The sequence below is a fragment of the Meles meles genome, chromosome 1 (genome assembly GCF_922984935.1).
Source record: "Meles meles chromosome 1, mMelMel3.1 paternal haplotype, whole genome shotgun sequence".
Classification (NCBI taxonomy): Eukaryota; Metazoa; Chordata; class Mammalia; order Carnivora; family Mustelidae; genus Meles; species Meles meles.
The window spans coordinates 39,572,681-39,582,768 of NC_060066.1; the positions used below are offsets into that span (position 1 = coordinate 39,572,681).

General features: G+C 42.6%; 1 protein-coding gene across 6 annotated transcripts in view; it reads right to left on the reverse strand.

Annotated features, from left to right (window-relative positions):
- MTDH (metadherin) overlaps window positions 1-6,980 on the reverse strand; it is a 58,531-nt gene extending 51,551 nt beyond the window's left edge. Inside the window, exon 1 of one of the 6 annotated variants that reach the window (XM_046004223.1) lies at window positions 6,152-6,980. In XM_046004223.1, the coding sequence (XP_045860179.1) occupies window positions 6,152-6,532 (381 nt within the window). In that variant the 5' untranslated portion in view covers window positions 6,533-6,980. The remainder of the gene's footprint in view (window positions 1-6,151) is intronic. The other 5 variants (XM_046004253.1, XM_046004215.1, XM_046004246.1 and 2 more) reach the window with 5 other exon arrangements.
- Window positions 6,981-10,088: the final 3,108 nt, after the last annotated feature.

The window sequence follows — 10,088 nt, forward strand, 5'->3', positions numbered from 1 at the left end:
AAGTGTTCAGAGGGTTTATTGCTGCTCTCGGTATCTCAGATAAGCAGAACTATTAAAGGTCTTTTCTACTAGGCCTCTGGCAGGATAAAATGACAAGATGAAAAAGCCCTGTCATACAACCAAATGGAGCCAAAATTCTGGAGCTTCGGTAAAAGTCGTTAGAATTTTCAGTACAAACTTCTGATTCTAAAAGTAAATTTTAAAAGAATTACAGAGTTGTAATTCACTGGGAAAACTGGATTTGTTCTCTGAATGCAAACATGCTAGGAAAACCTGAGAGGTACAGCAGAAATAACAGTTGAGTTTGTAGAGTAACGATCAGTATACTGTTTAGCCCTTGAAACGCCTTTGCTCGTGGCGGTTCCATGGTGTAATGGTTAGCACTCTGAACTCTGAAACTCCTTTGCTCTATCACCTTGAATAAGTTATTTAATCTTTATGAATCTCAAGATTCCTTTTCTGTACAATAGGGAATATTCGTTTTAACTATGACTCGAGATTTTTTTCATTGAATGATAATTTTTATTTACTCATTTTCAAATGACTATTCTTTTAGTATTTAGAACTAAGGGGACTAGTGAACAGAGGTAAAAAGAAAATCCTATAATGTAGGTGGCAAGTGATATAATTTACGTTTACTAATACCTGGGGGTGATATAGCAAAACCACTAAAGAATAAAAAAAAGTAGTTCTGTTGGAGTATCTTAAAATAAACTGTGAGATATCATTAGAGTTACTCTGTTCAGAATTCAGTTCAACAAATAATTATTAAAGGCCCTTACATGTGCTGGGCACCGTTTGCCACTGCATTTCGAGGCCAGCGAGGCTTTCCCCTACTGGCGGCAGAGGATCCCCCCCAAAAATTAATTACTGGATAAGCAAATAATATAAACTGTGATATTTACAATTAAAAAAATACCCACATATCAAAAATTGAGACAGAAAACAGAACGGGATGCCTATGTCAAATAGGGTGATCAGAAAATGATTATCTAGGAAGGTGAGTTTTAAGGTAAGATCTACAGGCTGATTAGAACAGTGGGGAAAAAGATTACTCCAGAAGTGTTAATAATAGTTCACGTAAAGGCACTGGGTTGTGAAGGAATTTGAGGAACTGAAAAAAGATCACTATAGCTGGAGGTAATAATGAGAGGAAATTAACTCAAAATCAACTTAGAAAGAAACGCAGGTGCTGGGCCACATATGAAAGAAGTTGAGGTTTAAAATGCAAAAGCCACTGAAGAGTTGGTTTTAGACAAGTGTTGGCTTTAGGACTGGAGGCAGCCTGCAGAAGTTATTGCTACAAAAGTGAGCTAAGGATCCAGACAACAGAACTGAGAGTAGTCAGACTGAATACCCATCTTAGGAGATAAAGTGGACGGTATTTGCTCAAAGATTAGACATAAGGTAGGGAAGATACAAGGTGAGAAAAAGGGAAGAATCAAGAAGGATTCTTAGATTTGGGGCTTGAATAACTGAATGGGTGGCAGTCATTTACCATTTACAGAAATGGTAAAGCAAGGAATCATTAATTCTTTTGGAGATGTTAAAATTTGAGACAAATGCCAGATTTCCAACTGGAGAAGTCAAGCAGACATCTAGATATGAGGAGGTAAAAGGAAGGGTCCAGTTACAGATACAGACAGTACAAAGTTGATCCCCATTATTCAGGGATTCCATATTGGCAAGTTCACCTACTCACTAAAATTAATTTCTAATCCCAAAATCAATTTTGCTTCCCTGATCATGGACGTTGCAGAGCTGGGAAAAAAATTTCAATTGCCCTACAGGTACATTCCTAGGCAATGCTCTGTTGTTTTTAGATATCATAATAAAATACAAAATAGATATATATAAAAAAAGAGACTAACTCTATCTGGGGAGCTAGAGAAGGCTTTATAGTGGAGAGAGAACCACAGCTGGGCCTTCCTGGAAGGATAGGTCGAAACTGTACAGATACAGAAATAAAGGCTTTCTAATGGAACAAAATAGTATGAATAAAGAGAGATACTGCAGTCTAGCTAATGGTAACGCATTTGGGATAATGGTTAAGAGATAAATCTAAGATGGGTTTACATCATGGCCACGTCATAGACTGGATTTTACTCAACATGTGATGGGGAAACAACTGACAAGGTGTGAACATGAAAGTCATGATCAGAGCTAGGCTTTAAAAGATTTAACTAACAGGAGTGGGTAGAAAGGAAAGGCAACAAAGAGACAGGAAGCAGGAAAACCAGTTAGGATGCTGTTAGCATAGTCGAAGCAAAAGGTAATGAAGTCCAAAAGTAGGGCAATGGCAATGAAACTGGAACAGAAGTAAGAACTACAAAAGACACGGCATACTATTAGAATGATTTATTGGCTGTCGAATGATGGACCTCACAAAATTTTAGTCTGAAGAAGCAAACACAGCCATCATCCACTGTAAAGATAAAAAGATGGCTCAGATGACTGTTTACCAGGCATGAAGAATGGGAATGAATTGTATAAATACACTGGCAGGACATCTTACTACTTCATGCATTCCGTAATTATTTATTGAGTGTCAAGCACCATGCAAGGTTATACAGCAGCAAACAAGACAAAGACAAAACACTATTCACTGAGCATACTGATATCAACAACTGCACTACGGCAAATCTTTATGAGAAATCCTACACTAATATAAAAATAACTTTTTCACTGAAATGAATTTTTATTGAAGTTGATCCTGGGTTATAGACTTCCAGTTGAAATTCAAAACAATGATTGTTAAAGACCAGTTATCTGAGATCTTATATCTATCTAAAGCACTGCTCAGAATAAGTCAAGTTAAAAACATTTACTGAGTGCCTATTTAATACTCACATTGTACTACATGTCATGAAATATACATAACAATAATTTCCAAAAATCCCAAGAAATAAGCCCAGAGAAAAGTGCCACTCCCTCCACTTTAAATAGGCAAATAAACTGCATTCATACCTTAAAAAACCTATGCCAGGACATTATTAGGGGACAAAAACCAAAGTGATATAAAAATGTCAAAAAGTGCTTATAGGGAGATAATAAAGAGCTAAATAACACCTATTCTACAGATGAAAATAAGTTATTAGAAACAAATTTTAAAAACCTGACTTGCAAAATTTGGAATGGCTTCAGAGAGAACTAAAAATAATGGGATAAAATGATGAACATAAAATATTTAAGTAAATATGTAATATCCTTTCACAAACCCATAGTAGTTTAGTTGGATCAGAGTAAGGTATATCCTAAAGCGTGTATCAGAATGATGTAGTGATGAAGAGACAGATTATAAGATTAAACACGATTCCACTTAGAAACCTCTCCTACTCTGTGGATCTAATGATCCTACACCAATGAGTGATTTTTAAACTAGCAGCAAGGATTTACTAAGGCAGCTCGTTAAAAATGCAGATTCCCTGGACTCAGTTCCAGAGATCTTGAATTGATAAGATCTGTTCTGATGTTCAGGAATCTATAAATTTTGATAAACATTCTAAGTAACTCTATTGCAAGTAGTCAGAGATAACATTTTGAAAAATTCTGCAGTATTTTAACTCAAGATTCTCAATTTATACACAAGACAAGCTAAATAGAGCAAGGTTAAATGCCTTACTTAAGTTTAGTCCCCATTCCTACCAGGCTGACAGAGGTAAGTCATCCTCTAATGAGTCTCTTCTGTTGCTTCAGCCTCTTCCACTACCTTGCTCCTACGCACATTCAAAGCCAGATTATATGATAAATCCATTCACAGCATCCTGGGCCCATAATGGGTCTGCACTGTTAATTTTGTTTTTTTTTTTAGTGTATCTTTTTTCACAACTGGAATAAAAAGCTCCCTGGGGAGTAACTGAGCTTTTACTTTTGTATCCCCTTCACAATGAGACATATGAATATTGTATTCCTTTTTACTGCCTTTGATTTGCAAGCAGTATGCTGCTTTTCTCCAAGTAAATACTTAGCACAGTGCAAAGCATTTGAGTACTGCACAAATGGGTACTTTCATTTTTCATTCCCATAAAGCAGTATTTTCCTGTGGGTCATACCTTGCAATGAAATGTGAAGCCAATCCGATGGGTCACAAATATCATTAAAGAAAAACAATGGTTTGGTATGTGTGTAAGGGGAGGGTGGAGACAGGTACTGCAATGTAAAGTGTGTAGTAAGCTGCAGTCAAAAAAGTTTGAAAAGTAGAATTTTGTTAATGTTGACAAGCTTCTCCAACACCTCTATACCACGAAGTAGGCAAAGATATTTTCTCTCCCATTTAACATTCAACCATTTGATCAGTCGTTCCATTCTCCACTCCCCAAAGATTAATATTAGATGTATTTATTCACTCACTTCCGCCATTCCTTAACTAAAATGAAAAAGAGAAGCATTAAGTCCTAAGTCTGATGAGTCTTTTTCACAGGACAAGTTTCACAGAAGCCTGTTCCTTGTCAGACAGGTCATCTGAATGTTATGATGCACTTCGGATGGGATCCCGGGGAACCTGTCTCTGCGCTCAAGTCTACCTGAAATTCTAGACATCCCAAACAGGGCTTTGCAATGTTCACAACCTGCTTCATCCACACAGGGTTTAGGCTTACTAATGTATGTGGTTTTTTAAAGATCACTTTCTTTGCTTATTTTGGAGCCAAGTTCTGTGTCCACCATACATTACTTTCTGGTAACCTCTGATGTGCTCAACAAATTTAATTACATATGTTCCAAACCAGTTCTATTTCCTCTTCTAACTTAAGGCAGACTTCATACTGACAAAGTTGTACCTTGCCTAGATTTTGTATGTATCTTACATCCTCTTAATCGGCAGACAAAATGTGATCATTTACCTAGGTCTAATAATGCACTATGACCTGTCACTTATCCAATACTGACTTATTCTTTGTACTGGTACCAACAATACTCTCATTGCTTTAGTTTGAACTCAAATCCCACTTCTTCCAATCCCTTCAACAAAACTGGTCTCCCACCTTCCAGACCTCATTAACACCACTTGCGCTCCTACAGCACCTGTCTATGTACTACAGGTATTACTTATGAATCTGTCTCCTACACTAGTTTCCAGAACTGATTCGAACTCCTGCGTGTGTACCTCCCACTCCCCAACACAGACCACAGTGCATTTCACAAAGTATGGCCTTGGTTACATTTATTGTACTGAAAGGCAAAGAACTTAATTCAGTGTATATAAAAATGGGCTTAAGAGCGGTTTCTAATTCTGCACACCCTCCAAACTCTGCTCAACTATTTAAAAAAAAACACAAAACTATAAAAAATATCATGGGGAAACGGCAATAAAAAAATAACAAAGAGAAAGGCATGATAAAATGGATGTGATGCTCTCTTCATTTCCACACATGCCGGTAAATGGGTGCCTAATCTCTCTTTCAGACTGCACCATTCTGCTCTGTCATCCCCTTTTACTCTATTTCAAAACCTGAATGCAGTTTCACACCGCTGAATGTGCCTGAGCTCTCTCTCATGGTGCCATGTACCCCAAAGTATGTAAGACAACCGACTCCCTCCTGCCTTGCCTCCATCGGCCACATTCACAAGAACAGGAGTGGGCAACCATTTCCCTTAAACAGTCTAACTAAAATGGAAGCGCGTCTAGACCAGGGTACTTTTAATCCTCCGTAAACCCCAGATTTTTTAGGTCATCGTATTTCCTCCACTGGCTACCGTCTCCATGTGACTTGACGCTGTCTTCCAGGCGCAGTCTTTCCACAACTTCCTAACACCACCTTAAGGTCCCATTACTCTCCACACACGCAGCCTACCCGGTAGGCCTCGAGAAGGGCTGGTATGTAATTGCGGCGGTCCAGCTCCCCGAAAGCTGCTTGACCTCTGGGCGCTTCAATTTAAACGTACCCCACGCCGTCTAACTTCCTTCCTCGAAACTGGTCTTCCCCACCCGTCCTACACTGCCCCAGTCTCCACGATTCCCCAGTAACGTGTCCACCAATCACCTCCTCTAGCTAGGGAGATCAAGAGTCCCAGCTCTGAACTAACCTCACTCTTTCCTTTTCCACTCCCGTCTGGGGCGTCTGGAGCTCGGCCGGGGTCGGCCTCTCGCTCTCTCGAGGCTTTCCACGCCGGCCCCTGGCCCCTAGTCTACCGCCGCTCCACCCCTACTCACTTTGGGCTTCTCGGGCAATTTCTTCCGGTTCTTCTTCTTCTGCTCCTCGCTCCTGAGATTCTTCAACAGGGCTAGATCGTCAGGGGCCGAGGCCGGCACTGCCGCCGCCTCCTCCCGCTTGCGGGGCGGGCTCCTCCGCTTTTTCCGGGCACCGGCGCAAGCCGCGGCCCAGCCGTAGCAGAGTAGGACGAGCAGCAGCAGCCCCAGCGCGCCGGTGCCCACCAGAATCACCCAGCCCGGGTACCGCTTCGGCTCCAGCCCCAGGTCGAGGCCCAGCTCGGTGCGCAGAAAGCCTAGGCCAACCGAAAGCATTTCCCGCAGCCGAGCCGAGCCTTCCTCGGCCTGCCGGGCCAGCTCGTCCAGCCAGCTCTGTGCAGCCATCTTCCCTCCGTCAGCGAGACTCGCAGGATGACGCCGGGGCGCACGGACGCTGTACAAGAGTCAGGGGAGGCGAAGAAGGGCCGGGCCGGACTGCCTCAGGCTGAACGCATCGCGGCCGCCCCTCGCGCCGGAGCCGGGGATCGGCAGCTGCTGCCGCCAGGAGAGGGGGCTCCCAGGTCCCCCTAGTCAGCCTCGCTCCGCAGCCGCCAAGAGGAGGGGGGCGGCGGGAGGGAGTGTCTCCAGTGGCGGCCGCTAAGCGGCGTCTCGGCGCCAGTGCCAGGCCCCGCTGTCGTCCCTCGGCGGAACAATGGCGGCTCCGGCCGCGATCCACGCCGCGCGCGGGGATGGCCGCGGGTCACGTGGGCGTCATGGGCGGGACGTGGGTGTCACGTGGGCCCGGGCGGGGCGCGGTGGGGCGCGGCGGGGCGGGAGCCGTTGGGTCGAGGGCGCGGCTCCTGCGGTTGGCGGTGACCCGTAGTGGCCTAGCGGAGGCTCGGAGCCTGGGGATCTTAGTCCTCGGGCGGGAGTCTGGGAGGGGTTAACGGCAGGAAGCCTCCGCCGGGTAGCTTGTGCCTCGGCGTTAGGAGACGTGGCGCTTAGGCTGAGTCCAGGGGAGGGGCTTTCGAGGAAGTCGTGGGTGGGGGGAGAGGGGAAAGGGTGAAGAGCGTAAAAGCGGGTCGGGCGGGTGTTTAGGTCAAAGTCGTGGTAGTAGGTGTAGGTTTTCTCCATTCTTTTTCTGGGAGTGGTGTGGGTGGAGTCAGCATTTTCTCCCTGGGTCACACCGCTAGGTTCTTCCAGAGTGGGCTTAACCGAGAATGAAGCCGGTCGTTCCTCTTCCAAGCCCCAGGTTTCATTCACAAACTGGCTTTTTCTCTTCAGGGCCAACCAGCATACCGCGTGCCTATCATTCGCTGGCCTGGCTGGGGCGGTTCGCATCAATTTCGCTCATTCACTCCTGCTCTGGGTGTTCCCCAGAATTCAAAACTTGCGAAGCCCGTGGGCGGCACTATTTTCCTACTAATTTGTAGCTTTAATGAGAAATAACAAGAGAAGCACATTGGACTGTGTTTACGAGTCCTTGTTTTATTTTAAGCTTTCATTCAAGACCACAAAAGGAGTTTGAAAACATCCTATTTTTAGAATCTGTTGGCCATTTCCGGGTAGAGTTAGGAAGAAATGAATTGCCCTTTCGGATTTTGATTACAAAGATGATGTTTGCGGGGTGTCTTAGGGTTTCTTTCCACGTTGCTGTAAGGAAGCTGTTTAATCATTAAATAATTAGCGTGTAAACGAGTGTCTTAAGTGGACTAAATACTGTTGACCCTTAAACAACTCAGGGGTTAGGGGCACTGTCTCCTGGACAGTGGAATGTAACTTTTGACTTCCTCAAAACTTTAATAATCTATTGTTGACTGGAAGTCTTACCAAGAACAAGAACAGTCACCTAACATATTTTTGTATGTTATATGTATTGTGTACTATATTCTTACTGTAAAGTAAACGAGAAAAAATATTTTTAAAAAAATCTTAAGGAAAATACATTTAGGGGCGCCTGGGTGCCTCAGTGGATTAAAGCCTCTGCCTTCGGCCCAGGTCATGATCCCAGGGTCCTGGGATTGAGCCCCGCATTGGGCTCTCTGCTCAACAGGGAGCCTGCGTCCCTTCCTCTCTCTCTGCCTGCCTCTCTGCCAGCTTGTGATCTCTGTCTGTCAAATAAATAAATAAAATCTTAAAAAAAAAAGAAAATACATTTAGGGTACTGTACCCTGTTTACTGAAAGAAATTCACGTGTAGGTGGACCCAGGCAGTTGAAAGGAGTGTTTCCCAAGGGTCACTTGTACAGACTTTCTCAAAGACTAGAAAAGAGGGTAAGATCAATAAGCACCTAATGCCCAAAATGTATTAAGAAGTATTTTGACCTACTTTCAGGAGTGTTTTAATGCATGTTGTGATTAGTGGGTGGAAGGGAGTTTTGTAAATAAACAGTAAAAACAAACTACTATTCTTGCTAAGCTTTATATAGACTTAGAATTAAAGACAATGTAAGTTACAAGGCCAAAAACTTGATGATGACATTAGGATTTTCTTTAGCCCTTAAAGTTTCCAAATTCCATTTGTATTTATGAAATTAGATTTTTATGGGGCACCTGGGTGGCTCAGTGGGTTAAAGCCTCTGCCTTTGGCTCTGTCACGATCCCAGAGTCCTGGGATGGAGCCCAGCATCAGGCTCTCTGCTCAGCAGGGAGCCTGCTTCCCCCTCTCTCTGTCTCTCTGCCTGCTTCCTCTGCCCACCTGTGATCTCTGTCAGATAAATAAATAAAAACATCTTAAAAAAATTAGATTTTTAATCTCACATTTGAATTTTGTTTCCAGAGACGGGAAAAATGATTACTTTCTTAAGAAGTTCAACTGCTCATTTTAGGGTAACACCTATGGATTTATGAATTAAGCTATTATACGGCAGTAGTAACACAATGTGTCTGTTCCTTTGGCAGCCTAGCAAGTATTGATTATGTAAAATAATTTCACCTTTTTTTCCTGACTGTCCCTAAAAATGCCTTTTAAAAAAATCCTTAAAAATGTAGTAAAGTGTATTTATAATACAAATACCATTTTTCATATATAACTATAGAATCATCCTTCCAAGTATGTATATATATTTATTTATTTATTTAAAGATTTTATTTATATATTTGACAGAGAGAGATAACAAGTAAGCAGAGAGGCAGGCAGAGAGAGGGGGGAAGCAGGCTTCCTGCTGAGCAGAGAGCCAGATGCCAGGACCCTGAGATCATAACCTGAGCCCAAGGCAGAGGCTTAACCCCCTGAACCACCAGGCGCCCCCCCCCAAGTATTTATATTTTAAAAACAGAAATAAGGTCATATGCTATTTACCGTTTTGCACTTAATGTGGTCATAAACATTATGTCCATTGATAAAGTCCATCTAAAACCAAGAACACACCTGTGGTACCATAAAGTTGGGTTTATTAATTTGTGGCAGAATGATGTGTAGGTAAAGCTTAAACGAAGCAATGCTTTGAAAGACTCTAAGCAAAGCAGGCTGTGTGTAAGGAGTTATCAGGCCTGGCCCAAGTAGATGCAGAGCCCTAATTCCTCACAAATGGCAAGATTAAGGTAAGTGTGAAATGTTTCTGAAAACTCTTACCTGAAACATGTGGGTTGGAACTAAAGACTGCTTTTTCCAGGTGTCAAAGTGACTCATACAATGGAATACCACTCAGAAAGAAAAAGGAATGAATTATAAACACATGCAACAACATAGACAAATGTCAACATAATTATGCTGAGTGAAAGTAGCCAGGCCAAAAAAAAAAAAAAAAAAAGTACATACAGTATGATTCCATTTATATAAAACTAGGAAATGCAAACTATAGTGACAGTAAATCTAGAGTTACTTGGGGAAAGGGGGTGAGAGCAAGACATGGGAGGGAGGGATTACCAAGGGGTACCAGGAAACTTCAGGGAGTTATGGATAGGTTCATTATCTTCATTGTTGTGTTGGTTTTATGGGTATGTATGTATGTGAAAACTTA